An 18,696-nucleotide genomic window follows, 5' to 3' on the forward strand; every position below is an offset into this window, starting at 1 on the left:
AGAATTTTATGTAAATTCGAGAAAGAAAAAAGCTTTTTTAAATTATCCAGAATGGTAGAACATAAATTTTTTTATGAAAAATAAAATAACTTATGATATAAGATGCCCAACACAAACACCATAAGAAAAAAAAAACATGCACATATTTAACAAACATGACTATATGAAGAAAAAACTGGGACATCAGTTGTCAAAAATTGTAGAATCCCAAATACCCCGAATGTACACATACACTTCTACATTATATACCTCAGTTAATTTGATGATCTCTCCACTGCTGAGACACAACTTCTTATTGTCATCCAGCACAGTGTTCATGTTCTCAATCCACACAGCATCCACAGGGCCATCAAACAGATACCAACGCTTGTCTGCATCCTGGGCAGAGCAGCCCTGTCTGATCAGAGTGGACAAGATTCCATCAGTCCTGGAATAAAAAGAAAAAAAAAATAATAGCATATCCAGTAGAGCATAAAATAGGAGGAATATGATTTCATATATCAAATATACCAGTACTTACTAACCCTACTCACCTTACTCCAAAATTACTCATCATCAATGAATAACAGCAGTTAACAGCTACATGCATTGCTTTTACAGGCAGTAACAAAAGGAAAGAAAAAAGGAAAAAAAAACACTTAGTCTAGTAGTTCAAATGCAGACATATAAATGTGCCTACCATTCGTGTGTCATGAGATCAAACTCTCCATACAGCTGTCCCATAGTGATGGACTTGGGGTTGAGGATATAGGTGTGGGTAGCCTCAAAGGGCACACCAGCTGGAGATGGTTCTCCCTTCAGTGAAGTCATGGCTTTCTGCAGGACCTCATAACACTAGAAATGAAAACAAAATGTGAAAATGTGCTAAAACCATTTGCAATTAAAAGGACTCTTGTAGCATAAAAGGTAACTATGATTCTTGTACTATCACAGCATAAACTGATGACACTTCACTCCACAACTGTCCATAGTATATTATGGCATTTTCTATAATATGGCATTATTTTGTTTATATATCCTCTTAAATTTAATTTCAACTTTTTTTTTTATTTTGCAATCTTAAATATAATGTATTCAAGGTCATACTTTTGTCTTTCCGGAACCAGTTGGCCCAACCAACATAAGTCCATGGCGCACAACAGTGGTCTCATAAAGCTGAATGCACTTGTGTAGGAATCCATCCACTTCTTTGATGCCGAGTTTGACACAGGACTTGTTGAGGGCTTCACTAAGAGCTCCATAGTCAATAGGTTCCTCTCTAAATAAAAAATAGGCAATATTAGAGGTTCAGAAAAAAGGTACGAATCACAATCCAAGTACACTATATAGAAGTCTGAGGCATTCAGCAGTTAACAAAGTGAACTGATAAAAGAAAGTTTTGAAGTTTAACAACTTGTAATGTACAAAGTTTTTGGTTCAACAATTTTTTCTATGCTTTCATTTCATCCATTTATCTAATTATTTATTTATTTTTGAAAAAAAAATTAATAATGACTTAAATTTTTTAGGACATCTAAATATATAAAACATACTTGATGTTGGGGAAAAGATCTGATACAATGCCGTTGAAGAGTTTCAAATCATCTTGCAGGAACTTGGGCACATTTACATCTCTGATGGCTCTGAGAGCAATCAACTCTTCATCCATCTTGGGATTCTGTCTCTTCAAGTTGCCGGCGGCAGATATCACACTCTTCACAGCACGCATACCAAAGTCATAGTGATCCTGAAACCAGACATATACAACTTAAATGAATACACAATATATAAAGTTAAAACTTAAAATGGAGATGTCATTTATCTTGAATTATCATCTTGGTCTCTATTTTCATCAAAATGGTAACAATGTTTATATATATAATTGATTAACTTTAAAAAAAATTCTGAAATCTTGTAACAAGTTTTGCAAAGGAACTGCTGTCAATCATACTGAATTCAAACCCAAAACCCAAAACACTACAAAAAATAAAATAAAATAAACCACTTACCTGTGCACTAAGCTGTTCAGATGACAACTTGAAAGTTGTTGTGATTTTCTTGGAGAGGATCTTGGCATCAGAGAAACCAAAGGAGAACAAACTGATTTCTGCAATCAGGGCATAATCTGGCACCATCATAGCCACAGGACGGAACAGAGCCTGGAATACAAGGGTGTGTCTTTTTACTGGCCACAGTCTTATTGTTGTTTTTTCTTTTATCTACTTGCTTTTGAAACACCTACTTAAAACATGTCTTGTAGCAAAACACTAGAAAAAAAAATGCTTATACATGGATCCCTCTTCTATTTATTTATTTTTTTTTTGGTGGGTCAGTTATACTTTACTGACACTCCCAGATTCTATAGCCTGGCTGATGTCTTGATTTCAGTGAACATTTCCTGCTGTTTACCTTCAAGTTGTCAGGCAGTTCTGTTCTGCCTGCATAGCCAGGGTTCATGGTGATGAACACAGCACAGGAATTCTTCAAAGCCAGCTCTACGCCTTCAAAGATGAACCTGTCCACCTATGAAACAGACACATTATTACATCACACGATGTGAACACATTGATATTTTCAATATCAAGTCATAATATCAATACAAAGCTATAGTAATATTGACCTTTATAGTATACCAAACTGTTTTGTGATTAAACTCAATTTTGACTCTAATATATTTTGTCTTAATTTATCAAAAATATGATACAACCATCCTTTTATTTGAAAATGCTATAAGTTTACAAAGTTGGGCATGCTGGTGATACATACACAGCATCTCCAGGCAAAACCATAAATAAACACAGGTAATCATAAATACATAGAAACACTTAAGTCTGTAAGTAAGAAGTGGATAATTTCTGCTAATTAAAATAATCAATAAAAATAATAATTAAATATAATCTACATGCTAATGGGATGCTTCTACATGTATGTTGTCGAAGGAAGAAATAACTACCCAGCTGTCAGCCCGTATTTCTCTTCTCTACCTACCTTAGCAATGAGTGCTTGCTGTATTTGGGTGATCTGCATGGCCACCACTGACAGCACCTCTATGTCAATACGGTTGAATTCATCAAAGCAAGCCCATGCCCCTGAACTATAGAGGAAGGGAAAAGAGCTTGAAGTTATAACTACTGATTTGAAGCTACAAGCAAGAAAAGGGGGGTCAGGGATAGACAGGGTGAACAAAATGCCCATAACCTGATGTTCTTTCCATGGTGAATCTTTTCCCAAAGTTGCAGACAAAATCATAGAGATTTATGGAATCAAATATTGAATTTAACCCCAATCTCAAATTAAAAAAAAAAGATAATCAAAAAATAATAAGATAGTAGCATGGCCATGCAAGTGAGGGTACTGCCTTGGGAAATACTACCTACAGATTGTAATGCAGTGTACAAGGTAATGGGGTAACCTGTAATCAATACATGCTATACACTATGCTATGATTGGTAGAGGTCTATAGGATAATCATGCAAGGATGCCAACTCTACATCCTAAAATGCTGATATCTTTTGCTAGACATGTTATCAACAATAGAACAACACCTGAAATAAAAAGGAATTAATTCTGAAAAATGGGTAAAATACATGTAAATGTGTAGAGCTGGCAACCCTGAGTAGCTATACGTAGATCAGGTCTGGGGTGATAGTTGTACATGGAGAACATGCATATTGAAATATGCCTAAATATGCTACTGTCTAGCAAGTATGGAGAGCACCCTATGTCCAGACATATAGTGCCTACCCTTTGCTGTTGAGCTTTTTGAATGGTTGTGATCTGCTGAGCAACCACTGATAACACCTCAATGTCGATACGGTTGAACTCATCAAAACATGCCCACGCCCCAGCACTGGAAGTAGCACACCACAGAGAAACATAATCCAAGTGCAGTGCTCAAAACACAACACTTTTGTGCAAAAATTAATATTTTTTCTTTCAACACAAGGCTTTCTGAAATATGAGCAATTCTAAACAACATACCATTTCAAAATTACTTCATAAATGAAAAATAAGTAAAGTTTAGGAAAAAAAGGTGGTGGAAATCAATATAAATTGCAAGCAAACCCCATGTACTCCAGTATGGTTTACGATACACAGTTTTGAATAGGGAATCCCAAATGCGACATACATTAATACAAACATACATTCAAACAAGTACCCAGTTTTTGCATATCCACAAATAGAAAATGCTTACATAAAATCAACCATATTTAAAATCTAATACGTAGCAATCTTTAGATCAATTAAATTACTTTTGTCAAACAAAATTTTGAGAAGCAAAAATGAACCATGAACTTTTAAAGAATCACATGCTTCTGTCTATATGAACTATCAGCAGTCAGTCTATTATTTTCATCTAATCACCTTGCCAATCCTTTGAAGAATTTCCCCATAGCCATGAAGTCAAGCTGGTCAGAGCAGTTGAAGACCACACACTGAATGGCAAAAGCCTTGGCCAGATCCTTGGTGGTCTCTGTCTTCCCTGTCCCTGCAGGCCCAGCAGGGGCACCACCAAACTTGAGATGGAGGGCTCCAGTCAGAGTCAGGTAACATCTGAAATGGTTACACATTAGTTTGAATGTAGACACATATTTTTACCACCTGTATATGGAATCTCCACAGAATGCATATCCAGGTACAAGAACACTAAACAAATGAATAAATGGAAATAAATAAATAAATAAATGAATAAATAAAATCATAAAAATAAATAAATAAATAATCTCATCACCATACCGATCAGTCAGTGGTGTAATAACCAAGCGCCCTGTGTTCCCCAGATATTCATAGCCGTACAAAAACTGGGCATTCACAGCCCGTGTGTACATGTTGTCATCTTCCAACCAGTAGTATCTGGAAACAGTACAAATATGAACATCACTTTCAAGGGCATTGTGCATAAGCATTATTACGAAAAAAAAGAAGAGATAACTTGCAATACATATTCTTCCATGAATTAAATCAAATCAATTACAACTTACAATTAATAATAATATGTTATTTCAACTTTGATTAAGCATGTTTGAAGAAAACCTTCACCACCAAATCATTCAGTAACATCATGGGGTTTACGTAGGATTAAATTTCATTTAGCTGAAAAGCTGGATAATCTTAAGCAATTTTTAATGAGATTAGTGATATCTCTTGCAAAACAGTAAAACATTTCACATTTTCCCAACCAAATTAGAACAACCTTAGCATTTGGATAAGATTCTCTATACTAGGGTAAGCCAAGCTATCTTAACCTTTTGGTTCAGTTTTTCCATACCTCAACTGGCTGATCCATTCAAAATCATTGACATTTTCCACTTTCTCTTTGACCATGTTTGCTACCACATCCCTGGCGTGGACCTCAATGACAATGAGAGCAGACAACACCTGGATTCCAATACGTGTCAATGTCCCTCCTGTCACCAGGTTACGCAGGTCATCAAGCTGTGAAAACAGAAAAGAATCTTTGACACTGATGGCGAATAAGTGACTAAAAATGCTGATCAATCAAAATGAAAGACCATACAGAAAAATGTGCATATGTAAAGTGATGTGAAGTGTGCACTAAGAAAAAAAAAAAAAAAAACAGATGCATATCTTTTAATCTTTCTTCTTTTTAATAACTTTTTTGTTGAATTCTGGAAATATTTACAACTACATGTGTGTGCATGTCCCCCATTTACCTGACTTAGCAAGTTTTGAAACAGTCCAGGCAGATCTTTTCTCTCCAGTGCTGCTGACACCTCAGAAGTCCAGAATGTCTGACAGCCAGCTATGACAACCTGGCCAGGCCACTTGACTACCCACTCTGTCCTCGGGATCTGAAGAGAACACATCCAATCCAATTTTCTTATTAGTCTTATTCCTATCATATGGTATTATCTTTCTGTCTGTCAGAAAATATATGCTCGATATAAATAATAAAAAAATAAAACAAATAAAGGTCTCTGAAATCACATGATATTTTCTTTCTGTCTGTCGGAAAATATATACTCTTAACATAAATAATAAATAAATACATAAAATAAATACAGCTCTTACCTTTTCATAATCTTCCAAAGCATCTTTGATGATAAATCTGAGACTCTGCATCATGACTCTCTCCACCTCCAGTAACCAGTCCTCCACATTGCCAGTGGGATACAGGGACTCCTTGAAACTCACTGATTCTCCTTCTCCAGAGTACATAGTCGTGATCTTCAGATCATCCTCAAATTTGAGCTGGAAAAACAAAAAAAAGCATGGTGGTGAAATAACAGAATTGTTAAAATAAATGCAATAATTTAAAGAGAACCTTTTGTGTAGATGGTTGATACCACCTTTTTCATCATATTATTCACTTCTTTGGAATTTTGAACATAATACAAATAGTGAATAGTTTCTAGAATGACATGTTTTCTACATTTGAAAACTTAAAAAAAAATTCTTTTTAATCATCAATACACGAGATATAAAGAAAAACCTGTTTCACATTATAGGTAAACAGTCTGCCATTTCTCACCTTGGCAATATTCTCAAAGCACTTTCTAAGATGAGGCTGTACAGCTGTAGGATCTTTGGTCTGAGAGAGAATCTCCAGCAGTTCATCATCAGACAAGAAGTAGAAGCGGGGGAAAGAATTTCTCTTGGTCTCCAGGTACTCACTCAGACCCTTCTGGACCTGCTCCAACAGTTTGTTACACTCCTTCAAGTTGTCTAACAGGCGGGCGTCAGGGCACAGTGAGATCACCTATAGAAATATAGAAGTGACATTCTTCAAATCTAAATAGTTGACTGATTATAAGCAGGAATTGAATGTTGAAAGACAACTTAAATGTTATAATCTCCATTGTTTACATACTATATACCACACGGCTTTCAAGAAGCCAAGATCGAAGAAAATGGCAGCTACATAAGACCAGACAAAATAAAAATGTGCTTACCAAAAATAACACAATACACATACAAGCATAAGAACACACCAGTGTGCACATAGGACACTGGGACTAACAATTTATACACATCTGTGCATGCATACACAAACCCTCACGCATAAATCCATACACGCACCTAAAATACAGAAACCGCTTTAACTATTAACATTTGTTCTGTATCATAGCTTTGGGGCAGGATTTAATGTGGCAGAACATGAACAGGGTCTCAGGCTTACCTGTGGGTTGTCCCGTGCCTGCTTCATCAGCTTCCTCCAGATTCTCTCCATGGTTTGATACCTCTTGCTCTCCACTGGCAACTGGCGGTTGATGTCCTCTGAGCTGAAGATGGGCTCCAAGTACAGCCAGGACCTCTGGCACAACAGCCACTCATCAAGGACATCCTATCAAACACAAAACATGCAATCACCTATAGTTTCGTCTGCATGTTTGCTTGATGTTAAGCTATAACCAACGACCAGATATAACTCACATTTGAAGCCACAGAGAGTCAAATCATGTTCACTGCTTACAATACACTTGTAAGATACATACTTGTCAGCTGAAAGATTTTTTAAAATCCCCAAGCAGCAAATCTGACAAAGAATACAAAATTTAAATGTTTATTCAAAATTGTTTTCTTATCCTCAACCAACTGCAATTGTTATACGGTGTATATATTGCTTCATAGCTTACCTGAGTTGTTCTTAGTTTACTTTCCCATGTACTGATTCTCTCCTCAAAAGGTTTCTTGAATGGGGAGAAAGACATGCTCTGGGTCATGACAATGTGATCATCCAAAAGCTGTGAGATTTCTTCTGATATTTTCACAATGTAGGTGCCCGTATCTTTATATGGCATCACTTCAAACAGCACTGGTGCCCATTCACCTTCCATCTTGTCAAGAGCCTGATAAATAGAAGTAAAAATTGTGATTTACTATAACATTCAGCTCAAGGTTCCATCCTCAGATATAATTATTGCATGTGTAGAACATAGTCCATCTTTTTTTCCCCGCCATACAAAAAGCAGGAAAAATAATAGGAATTTAGCTCAATAAAGAGGAAGCTACTTAAAAAACATATTATAACAAATCTTTACAAAAGCTGATCAAAATAAGGACAATACAGTGCATTTTAAATAAATAAATTAATAATCCATCATTCACTTAAACATAAAACCATATTTATTCAGAAGTTTACCTGTTCAATGGAGTATTCCTTCCCTGCTACCTCTGCCACCTTACTAATCTTTTCAATGTGATCTTGCAGTCTCATCTCCAGACACTTGGAGAAGGTCAGGGACTGTTTTGGACGCACTGGGAAACCAAGGTCATTTGACAGCTGCATACAGAAGAAAAATAGAACTGTCAATGAATGTGATTATTATTGACTATGGAAGGCGAAATTATAAACAAGGGTTACAAAAGAAAATATGTAAAATTTAACTTTTAATGTGTATTTAATATCTAAAAGAAAGAAATGGTCGAATGAATTTTTCAAACACTCCAACAGAACTAAGTTTGCACTTCAATCTGTCAAAAGAATTTAGCATTCCTTGCCTTCCCCTCTTCTTAATTAAAAGAAACTGTACCTAAATAAGGTTCTACTGACCTGCTCCCAATGCCTGTTCCTCATGCCTGGGTTTCTCAAGCCTTGGATAAGAGGGATATAAGGCCTGAACTCTTCTATCATGCCTTTCACCTCTACTGCTACTTGCTGCACACCTGTAATCAGAAGATACACACAAATCAACCAGTGTCATTGGCATCTTAGCATTTCTATTACACAGATATACATTTGTAAGTATCTTGTGAGCATTACTGGCATTGCCTTAGTTCTTCTGCAAAACCATAAAATTTAGAAAAAAATCAACAAAGCTGAAACTTTGATGATATCAGTGGGGTTTGGAAATTAAAAATATACTGCACATATTATGTCATCCTTAACTGTCAATTCTATCCCATGTCTACTGTAAGTTTATGACCATATCTCTGCAATGAGAAGCTATTTTCAAATTAAAAGATCCTACTGGTATTGAACGATCACTCCACCCTCAGGTCTGTGATGGCCATTTACAGAAAAAAAGGCGGGATTGCAAATTACAACTTAAAATTCAAACTAAAAGGCAATAACTTAACCTGCCTAAATATCTGGGAAAATATTTGAAGTTTTAAAGGGGCATGTGTATAACATCAGTTCTGCTAACTACAGGAAAATTGTGCAGGGGTTCTTGTGTATGTGTGTGCACATGTGCACATATCTAATACAGCATAACACACAAATTGGACATCTTGGAAATGCATGCATTATACCCCGGCCATATAATAAAACATTAAAGGACAACATGATTGTATGAATTCAGAAACATTCAAGTATCTGTGCATCTATACAAGGGGAGTAATAAGTGCCATGGTGACCATATGATACTCACAAAACCCCCCATGTTCCTCCTTCACATATAATACTGAGTCAGCTGCATACAGTAAAAAGTTATATCTAAATAGTCTCCATTGCCTTAAAATCTCATTGTTTTCTACAAAAACTACAGTTCTTGCATCAAATACTGATCATAAGGAGAAAAAAAAACAAAGATAAAACTATCACAAAGTACTTTGCACATTTCTTTCAATTTCTATTTACTTCCTTTTTTCCCTAAAACTACAGGTTATGCTTCACCACTAAATTTGAAAACACAACTCATACCAGGTATATCATTGAAAATCTTCACAGACTTGTGCATGGTTTTGTAGGAGTCATTCACATTCTTTTCCAGGCTTTCAGCATCAATGGATGTCAGCGGATCATTCATCCAGCTCTCATTCCAACGGAGCCATTCGGAGCATGTGATCCAGAGATTTCGGAAAGGTTCAAAGTCCTTCACAAGCTTTATCAACTTGTCATACTAAAATAAAATTGGAAAATTGATGGTAGAGTTGGAGTATAGGGGAAAGGGAAAATAACTATAAACGACATGAATTTTCATGAATTTTCATTTTTAGTTCCTCACAAAAAATACTATTTGACGTGACCTTAAATCACTTTAGTATCATTTCCCCATTAATGAAACACTTCTTTGTGAACAACATCACAAATTAGTTCAAATTTAGTGAACAATTGCATCAGATGTCCAAATAACCAGACCTCCACCCAGTACTCACGTTTGTGACAGGCAGACCAAACAGGCGTTCCCTGTTGTTGTATTTGGCAGCATCCTCTTGAGCTTCCTTCAGCTGCTTATTTATTCTGCGTGCCTCATTGGCAATCTCATGTGCTCTGCCAATGTCAGTGTGGGCAGCCATACCAGCAACAACCATCTAATCAAAGATGAGAAAAAGAAATGTGTTTTAAGATATTTATAACCTGCAATGACATGCAAATCACATTTATATCACAAAAACCTTAGTGAAAAGCTAATGTTCCAGGTGCAAAATATTTTACGCTAACTTTAAAAGTAATAACAATGTCTTTTTTTGTAAACCTCTTTATACTGAAGAAAAGCAAAGAAAACCAATTCCACCAATGCTCAAAGAAAAAAAAATACAGCTTTCATCTATAGCCGCCACCCACCTGCAGTGTATCCAGTTTATCATTGAAGTTGGCCTGATCTAGGACCTGTAGCTTCCTAAACCTCTCCTCATCCTCCTCCAACTGGACCAGAGTGTTCTCCATCTGAGTCTCTATCTTGTGTGGCCACCCAATAGCAGTCCACCTAGATACAGGAATCATATTTATTATTATTATTATTATTATTATTATTATTATTATTATTATTATTATTAACAGTTTGTTGTCTATGTGGTGCACTTTTGTTGCTAATTTGTTGGCAAAAGTGGAGACCCAGTGTAGACAAGGTATGCAGCTCGTGGTAGTGATTCAACAGATATTTTTTTATTATTTGAAATTACATGATATCTATATTCTTACTTGGCATTGAAGTCATCAGTGGAAAGGTTATAGTAGAAATCTTCTATCAATTCATAATCTGACATGGCCTTGTCAATGAGTTCCTACAAAGAAAAAGATATATAATAACCATTGTTACAAAATGAAGGAAAGAGGCCATAAAAAGTCACATGTAGAAAGTGAAGATAGTTTTATGTTCATTATTCAAAACAAAATAAAACACTGAATACAATTATTTGAGTGAAACTGTCACTTTTTGAATATTTCTTATCCTTTACAGATACAACAAAACAATCTTTGGGGGACATAAATTGATCAAGTCTATTTGAATTAAGTGGGCAATTACCACAATTACCACAACTTACCTGATGTTCTTTCAGTTTTTCTGGTATTCCTTTCATCCACTCCCTCATCTCTGAGAGCTCCTCAATGCAGTTGGACTTGTCATAGAGTTTCCTGCTGATAGCCTTGAACTCTTCACAAGCCTTTAAATAATAAAGTGATGAATAATCAAATAATAAAATAATAATGGCAGAGGGTATTAAATAGACAGTGAGCAAAAACTGTGATTACATTTATCTCCGAGTATGGTAAAGCACATGAAATTTCACTTTGAAAAGATACTATACTTTAGATCATTTATAGCAGGTAAAAACTTTCCCCTACATGAGTGTTAGCTTGTAATTAACATTTTTTTATTTGGCACATTATTTTTGGATTATTTTTGGCACATAGTTAAAGGGTGATTGTATTTTAATATCCTGTTAAATGATAACTAGCTTACATCATCTGCTTGTTTCCTGAGCTGTCTAGCTAACAGCTCCAGTACAGCATTACTCAGGTCTTTCCTCTTCTTTGCCAATGCCTTCCTCACTGTGTCTGTGTTGATCCAGAATGGTCCTATGACTATGGTGCTTGGGATGGTGGCTTCAATCACTTCCTTCTCTTTCAAGTGCATCTCTACTTCATGCTTCACTTCAGCGGCTGATTTGCCTTGCTTTTCATACTCCCTTGAAGCAAACAAAAACACGGTTTACAGTTTTAAGATGGACCTGATAAGAGAGGCAAGTAAAAATCAGAAGTCCCTTTTTAGCTGTAAATTTCCCATCATATCAACAATCAATATATCAAGATTCCACCACACACATTCAGTTGGTACAATAATAAAACAAAATGGCAATATCTTCTACTTACTTGACATATGCATTTATGTCCAAATTCATCAACTCCAAATGTTTCTCATACTCTCTGGCATAGGCTTTCATAGGAATGAGTGCTTTCTTTATGGCATTTGTCACTGTGGTTCTCAGTTCCTCCACAGGTGGTTCATGTTCTCCCACAGACTCCAGCAGAGGTGTGCCAGACCAGAATATGTCTTCCATGATGTACTGAATTAGAAAAAAAATCAGAAAATAAAACTTTACAATTAAATTTTTTGAAAATTGTGTGTGCATGCACGTGTGCCTGCATGTTCGTGTATAGATGTACATGTACATGCATAATTGTGAAGGGCATAAATGATATGTACTCATGAGTGAGCTCCTGCACAAGCATTTAATTGCTTTTAATCAATTCACATACCTTTTCCAGCTGTGGCACACTCTGTGTGGATGAGATGCCTTTGTCAAACAAGCTGATCAGAGTGCTCTCAAAGCTGTTCAGATTAGTACTGTAGTGGGCGCCTTCTTTGTCCAGAAGCAGATCCACCAAAAACAGGGCATTCCTCTTGGGTCTGAATTAAGATCAATACTATACGAATCCCTTTCCCACGATCATACATTTTTATAATTGAAATTCAATATTTTAAATTGTCAGTTAGTGATTTAAAAATAGGAAAAATGAAATCAACTTCTTTAGTATATTAAGTTGATAAATAACTTTCATGACCAACAATAAAATTACTTCATCGTTTTTAATGGCATCATTATCAACTTATTAACAAATAGGGACTGTGATTAAGTGTTCCTCACCTGTAGTTACTGGCTAAAAGGTCTGGTCCCCATTCTCTGTCTTCTTCATAAGACAAACAGGCATGGCAGGCATCCAGTACATTCTGGGTGTAAGAGACCAAAGAGTCCTGGACCAGGTACCTCAGGGAATCCTGCAATAACCAGTGCCAACAAGGTTTTAAACTAGGCAGTAAATGCTGTCAAATATACAGATTTCACTCTTCATACTCCACAACAAATTTGAGTTTTAGTTTGCTATTATATTGATGAAAGGTCTATTATTCTGAGCAATTACTGTCCTTCAGTATAAAATTATAACATTACAAAAATGTGTTGAAGAGTTCCAATTTAATAACAGTAACTAAGAAAATAACTTTTTTGTTGGGAAACTGTGGTGGGCAAATTTTTGAAAAAAACTCACTTATTTTGAGTAATCTGATGTCATATTGGGGTTCGTGCAAACAGTTCAACTTATATGCCACCAATATTTTGAATTACCTGCATATTAAACTTGACCATCTCCATCAGCTTCTTGAGCTTGGAAATCTGGTACACATCCCAGTTGGTCTCGTGGATATTAAACCAGCCCTTCCCACTGTCCCTCAAGCTGGTCCTTATGGCAGCTCTCAGTGTGGTGATCCAGCTGTCCTTCAAAAACAGGGAAACCTGGAGAGAAAATAAAAGTCATAATTTGCAGAAACTGTTTTAACACAATAGATCTATATATTTTCAGAATAATTGTGAAATTAAAGTAGTGATAAATGCACAAAATGCTTACCTGGGATGTGGCCTGACTTTGTGTCTGTTCAAACTCCTCAAGCCTCATGGGTTTACTCATAGGTAGATGGAAGAGGCACATAGCAGAGACCTTGTTACATTCAGTCCTGACTTTGCCAATGGCTGAGATACTCTCTTCTCTGGTCAGCAGGGAGTTGAAGGCAAACTTGTCATACTGCTCATCAAATGGGTATTCAGGTAAGTCTGTGACACAGCCTAAATAATGGACAAAAAGAACAGCAATATTTTAGAAATTCCTTCAAATAACCTAATTTGTCTGGAGTTTTCATTGGCACTGTGACAGTGACAGCGACAGTTACTGACCTATTTACACAATGGAGCTTAAAAATTTCTGCAGGAGAAAAATTACAAAGTTTACCTTTGACAAAATGTTTGGAAGGAGAATACTTCTTATAGTACACAACATGCTGTAGAAAGCCCAACATACCTTTCTCTGGTATCACCTCTTTCACTGGCTCTGGGATAGTGACAAAGGCAAAGGTTGCAGGATCTTCTGCCACAGTTTTATCAAAGATGATCCGATTCATGGAGCGACAAAAATCAATGTTCACTTCTTTCTCCAACAGCTGTATGTAGTCATCCAGGCTATAATCAAATTAAAAATATTACCAAAGAATTCTCTCATCATAATTGTTTTATCTTATTCTATTTTAGCACCTACTACAACAATAACTTCAGTAAATTAAACACTGAGGGACACATTGAGCTGTGCAGACAACCAATTACATGTAAATGATGTCACATTTTGTTAAAATATGACTTACAATATAAATAATTTTTTTTTCTGAAGAACTGACCTTTTGTCCTTTGACAGTGAAGAAGTACTTCTAGCCCAATCAGTCATTCTCTTCAATGATGCCTGGTCCAGTTCCCCCACTCCATCCATAGGCATACAGTCCAGGTACAGGTTGTAGCGGATCAGTGCTTCTGTGTGTTTGCGGCTTCTAAAAGCATGGCCGACACGCTTAACAAAATCTCGCGGATCCTCTGCCATAAATAGCAACCTAACTCTGGGAATCCAGTACTGGGAGGGCAAAGTAATCCTTGTGCCTGGAATAAAAAAATCAATATAAAAGGCTATATAGGCACCAATCATTACATATACAATATGAAACAGTCCATTTACACTTTCACCAAAGGGGTCTTTGTTTTTGTCATTTAAATTATATAAATTGTTTTTTTTTTATCAGTGTATCTTACCATCTTTTCTCTTCCCACCATTCACTATTGTCTTTCCCTTCTGATCTACAATCCTTCCATTTTCATCACATTTCTGCACCAGATACAGCTGTGTTGCTTTATCATAGTCCAACACTCCCACATCCACCCAGGCATAGGTAATGCTAGGGTCTCTGGGATCCACTGGAAGACAAAGTTTAATACAAAATCTAATCATATAGACACAAATGCAAATAAAGATAAAAATACATCAGTAATAGTATTTAAAAGATAAAGATTTAGACACATTATAATTCCTTGGTGTTCAAGGGGTAGTTACCAAAATTTCCAAGCAATTATTTCTTTTTCTATTTACAAGAGCAAAACCTGAATTATTAAAGCGCATAATAGAACATAAACATGTGAATAACTTTATATGCATAATATAAACATACAATCATGCACATCATCAGTGGAAGGCAACAAGGCTTTGCCAGGGACAGGCATTCTCTTTCCATCTTCCTTTCCTAATCTAATCCACTCGTGGGGTGTGCGGCAATCAAACTCTTGGTCATCAAATATCTCCAGTGGTAAATAAGGTGGAAAGGGAGCTGGATCCTTCAAATCAGCATTCAATATAACATTGTTGTTTCCATTTGTCAACATTTTTGGCATCAGCATGCTGCTGTCTATGCACTCCTTGGCAAGCAAGGTCTTTAAATTCTGGCTCTCATACAGCCTCTTTCTCCTAAAAAATTGCAATTATAAATATTACTAAAGGAAGAGTTTTATAAAATACCCAGAAGGTTAAAGTGTTAAAGGGGTGAATTCCAACACTAAATACTTCCAAACAGATTTCAAGTAAATTGTTGTTTGTTTTAAATCAGTCACATTTACCTTTCAATTTCTATCTTTCTTGGACACTGTCCTGGAATGGTATAGTAGGGTAACTGGACTTTGGGTTGAAATGACTTCACTGGAAAGTCCTGCAAAAACAAAAATACATGTCAGCATTAAATTTTTATGAAATAAACACCAATCTTGTCTGATACTTATACTATACGAAAAGATGCTCTCTCTCTCTCTCTCTCAAACACACACACATTGTAATTCTACCCATTTTTCTTTCTCTCTCACAGACGAAACTAGATTATAGGTATTTCATTTCTGTTTTAGGAGCAGTAATCCAGATATATTTGTAAACTTACAGATATGGTTGTTATCTCTGTGGATGGTCCATACGTGTACTCCTGAAGTTGTGCCTGTATGTCCTCTGGTTTAAAATCAACCCCAGTAACTGAAAATGTTAAGTTTACATCAATCTTACATAAAAGTCTGATACTTTGAATCCAAGATTTGCCACTATACAACAAAATGCGAAAATAAATAAATAATAAATTAATAAAATAAAATAGAATAATAATAAATTAACTGGACAAACACACTTAAAAAATGTTCATTTTGACAAGCACTTGACTTCAATTTCATAATATGGTTCTCACTGAAAACTTGCAAGTGATTTTTTTTTATATTTGATATCAATTATATGCTTTGGCTAGATTTACAGTAAATACAGAAAATAATTCTTCTTGCAAAAATTGTAATAATGTAGTTGCACATGCAGAACAGTAGGTACCCGTAAGTAAAAACATGTTTGGGTTGATTTCAAGTCTCCTTCATTTCAAAGAATACATATATGTACTTACCTTTTGGAGTGTGTTTTTCTTTGGCAACATTCCAAAGAGTATCCTGTTCCACAGTCTCAGGCCCTTGCAATACATTCTAAAATTAAATACAATGTTTTTCAAATTATTAGTATTAAAAGTTTGGGCACCAAAACTTAATACAAATAAATTTACAACATAAGTGAATAAACCTGGATCCCATAATGTCTCCACTATGACTGTCCCTCCAATAAGCTGCCAGTCTAGCTACATGTGTAAGTATAATTTTCTTATCTTATTACTTCTCCATTAATTAAGCAAACCTTTATTTCAAAAACCTTGTTTATCAGAAAGCGGTAGCTAAGAATGAACCTCTTGTGCCCTTAGTGAATTCTGCTTCAATGTAATAGTAGTTAAGAAGCATTATAAAAATTAATGATATAGTAAGCAATTCTGTTGGAGAGAAAATCAGGCCAAATACATGTACTTGTGAAGCAACTTTTCTGTTTATTTATTTCAACTGCTCGTCCAATTTATTTTGTGCTTACTGAACTCCACAACATATTACCAGATGTGTTTCTGAGTGTAATATCAAGAGCACAGAATTGTACCAAAATAAAAAAATGCAAATTATACTTACCCCTAATCTTTCTTGGGCACCTGTTCCTAAAATATCTGAATAAAACCCTCTTTGTTTGATCTCTGGGTACTTCTGTCCAGAGACGGATGTTTTTGCTGTATTAATCTGTGTCCGATTGGAGGAGAAAGGCCTCCCATGGGAGCTTTTGGTTGCTCTGCTAGACATATTTTTGCTAGAAGAAAGAAAGATACTATAATTATAATAATAATATATTACAGTTAAAGTTTGAAAAAGTCACTACATGTCATCAATATAATCTTAAAAACAGCCTAATATTCTCAAAGCTTTTTGAGAGAGTACTATGGTCTGTACTTGGATCATCGTCTATACGTCTATATGTCTATACGACTAACCATTTACAGTACAGCCTACTTGCTGGCTGTCTTGAGTACAAGTTCTACACAGTACATTGGCACTCATATTAATGCAGAGAGTTTCAGAACAAAACTAATTTAGTAACCATATCCAAAAAATGAATATAACTGTGGTAATAGCATGCATTGAAATCTTTTACCTCTCTTAATGAAGATTCATATCCGTAATTTATACGATTTTGTTCAACGCACCATCAACAAATATGGCGGAGTTGATGGAGTTGCTAAGGTAGGTGCGCATGCGCAGGCAGGTGGGAGACGTGCCATGTCAAGCCACAAGGATTTCGCCGCTTGACCTGCCTTGCAAGGACACAGACTAACCGCCTTAAACAAAAATCTCAAAACCAGAAATCAATCTTGCAGTTTAGATTGTTCAGAATTTTAAACTGACTTAAGTTTAAAGTTCAGTCTATTTGCCGTTTAATGGAACTCTTGGGCATGTTATTAAAACACCGAATTAATTTAATTGGCAATTTGGATATAAGCAAAACAGAAAAGAAACAGAAGAAAAAAAAACGGGCTAGCGTGATGAAATTTGCACAAAAGGCCTTTAACACATTAAATAAAAAACAGATTGAAACATTTCACGTACACGTCGGTTTTGGCACGTGGGGATAGTATTTCGTCTGTTTCAGTTTAGCACAAAAATCCACGAGTTAGCACGTACTCCTATCGGTCCTATTTACTGGTATATCTATCAGCCGATATATTTACATTTTCTGATACATATAGGCCTACCTGAAGAAAATACTTGAATAAAAACTCTACAGGTATTTTATGTAGACTGGACAGTTCTTCTTGAAGGCTAAAGATGTAGTGTAATCATACGTGAAAATAATTTTTTTTTCAAGTCTTACTCAAGGAGGTTAGCATAACACATAAGATAACAAACCCTAGAAAAGATAAGATGATTATGAACGTCTGAAATCCCTTGTTTAAAAAAATACTTGTAGAAACTTATAGGAATTTTAAATTATAAAAATTGTCATTTAGAAAACAAATGAAAATAACATTTCCCATCGTGGTGTCCCATTTAAAACAATTTAAGTATTGGAATGTCATGTTCACACAACATCAATTTTACAACTATATTTCACTACACTGCTCTGGGAGGTGAAACCATTGACAAGTTGCCATAAAACTGAAACGTAAAAGAGACCTTTCAGACCTTTGCATGGGGCAACCAACCCTTTATTTAATATTCAGCTGTCAAACCTTTAGGTGCTCTGCTGGAATTCTAATGACACATGTTTTAGGTCTATTTCAGATGATTGTGCTTGTGAAATCTACGATTTTCTTAATGAGCATCAAAAGGGATATTATAATA

The 18,696-nt window shown here is 35.6% G+C and overlaps 1 protein-coding gene across 5 annotated transcripts in view; it reads right to left on the reverse strand.

The window, feature by feature from the left end:
* LOC106155078 (dynein axonemal heavy chain 1) overlaps positions 1–17,666 on the reverse strand; it is a 41,403-nt gene extending 23,737 nt beyond the window's left edge. For 3 of the 5 annotated variants that reach the window (XM_087013876.1, XM_087013867.1, XM_087013887.1), the window contains exons 1-37: positions 17,510–17,666; positions 16,996–17,167; positions 16,398–16,473; positions 15,900–15,988; positions 15,589–15,677; positions 15,147–15,439; positions 14,734–14,895; positions 14,331–14,583; positions 13,961–14,118; positions 13,514–13,728; positions 13,234–13,401; positions 12,757–12,887; positions 12,368–12,518; positions 11,981–12,174; positions 11,571–11,796; positions 11,152–11,271; positions 10,808–10,890; positions 10,451–10,592; positions 10,042–10,197; positions 9,587–9,785; positions 8,495–8,607; positions 8,084–8,224; positions 7,578–7,790; positions 7,121–7,285; positions 6,473–6,700; positions 6,013–6,192; positions 5,655–5,792; positions 5,249–5,415; positions 4,717–4,833; positions 4,345–4,533; positions 2,968–3,073; positions 2,389–2,502; positions 1,989–2,138; positions 1,533–1,726; positions 1,087–1,258; positions 680–834; positions 250–427 (exon numbers count right to left, since the gene is read on the reverse strand). In XM_087013876.1, coding sequence (XP_086870002.1) covers positions 250–427; positions 680–834; positions 1,087–1,258; positions 1,533–1,726; positions 1,989–2,138; positions 2,389–2,502; positions 2,968–3,073; positions 4,345–4,533; positions 4,717–4,833; positions 5,249–5,415; positions 5,655–5,792; positions 6,013–6,192; positions 6,473–6,700; positions 7,121–7,285; positions 7,578–7,790; positions 8,084–8,224; positions 8,495–8,607; positions 9,587–9,785; positions 10,042–10,197; positions 10,451–10,592; positions 10,808–10,890; positions 11,152–11,271; positions 11,571–11,796; positions 11,981–12,174; positions 12,368–12,518; positions 12,757–12,887; positions 13,234–13,401; positions 13,514–13,728; positions 13,961–14,118; positions 14,331–14,583; positions 14,734–14,895; positions 15,147–15,439; positions 15,589–15,677; positions 15,900–15,988; positions 16,398–16,473; positions 16,996–17,160 — 5,790 coding nt within the window. In that variant the 5' untranslated portion in view covers positions 17,161–17,167; positions 17,510–17,666. Of the gene's footprint in view, positions 1–249; positions 428–679; positions 835–1,086; positions 1,259–1,532; positions 1,727–1,988; positions 2,139–2,388; positions 2,503–2,967; positions 3,074–3,723; positions 3,830–4,344; positions 4,534–4,716; positions 4,834–5,248; positions 5,416–5,654; positions 5,793–6,012; positions 6,193–6,472; positions 6,701–7,120; positions 7,286–7,577; positions 7,791–8,083; positions 8,225–8,494; positions 8,608–9,586; positions 9,786–10,041; positions 10,198–10,450; positions 10,593–10,807; positions 10,891–11,151; positions 11,272–11,570; positions 11,797–11,980; positions 12,175–12,367; positions 12,519–12,756; positions 12,888–13,233; positions 13,402–13,513; positions 13,729–13,960; positions 14,119–14,330; positions 14,584–14,733; positions 14,896–15,146; positions 15,440–15,588; positions 15,678–15,899; positions 15,989–16,397; positions 16,474–16,995; positions 17,168–17,509 lie in introns of all 5 variants that reach the window. The other 2 variants (XM_087013883.1, XM_087013871.1) reach the window with 1 other exon arrangement.
* Positions 17,667–18,696: the final 1,030 nt, after the last annotated feature.

Source organism: Lingula anatina, chromosome 1 (assembly GCF_051362555.1).
Source record: "Lingula anatina isolate TDL-2025a chromosome 1, LinAna3.0, whole genome shotgun sequence".
NCBI classification, from domain to species: Eukaryota; Metazoa; Brachiopoda; class Lingulata; order Lingulida; family Lingulidae; genus Lingula; species Lingula anatina.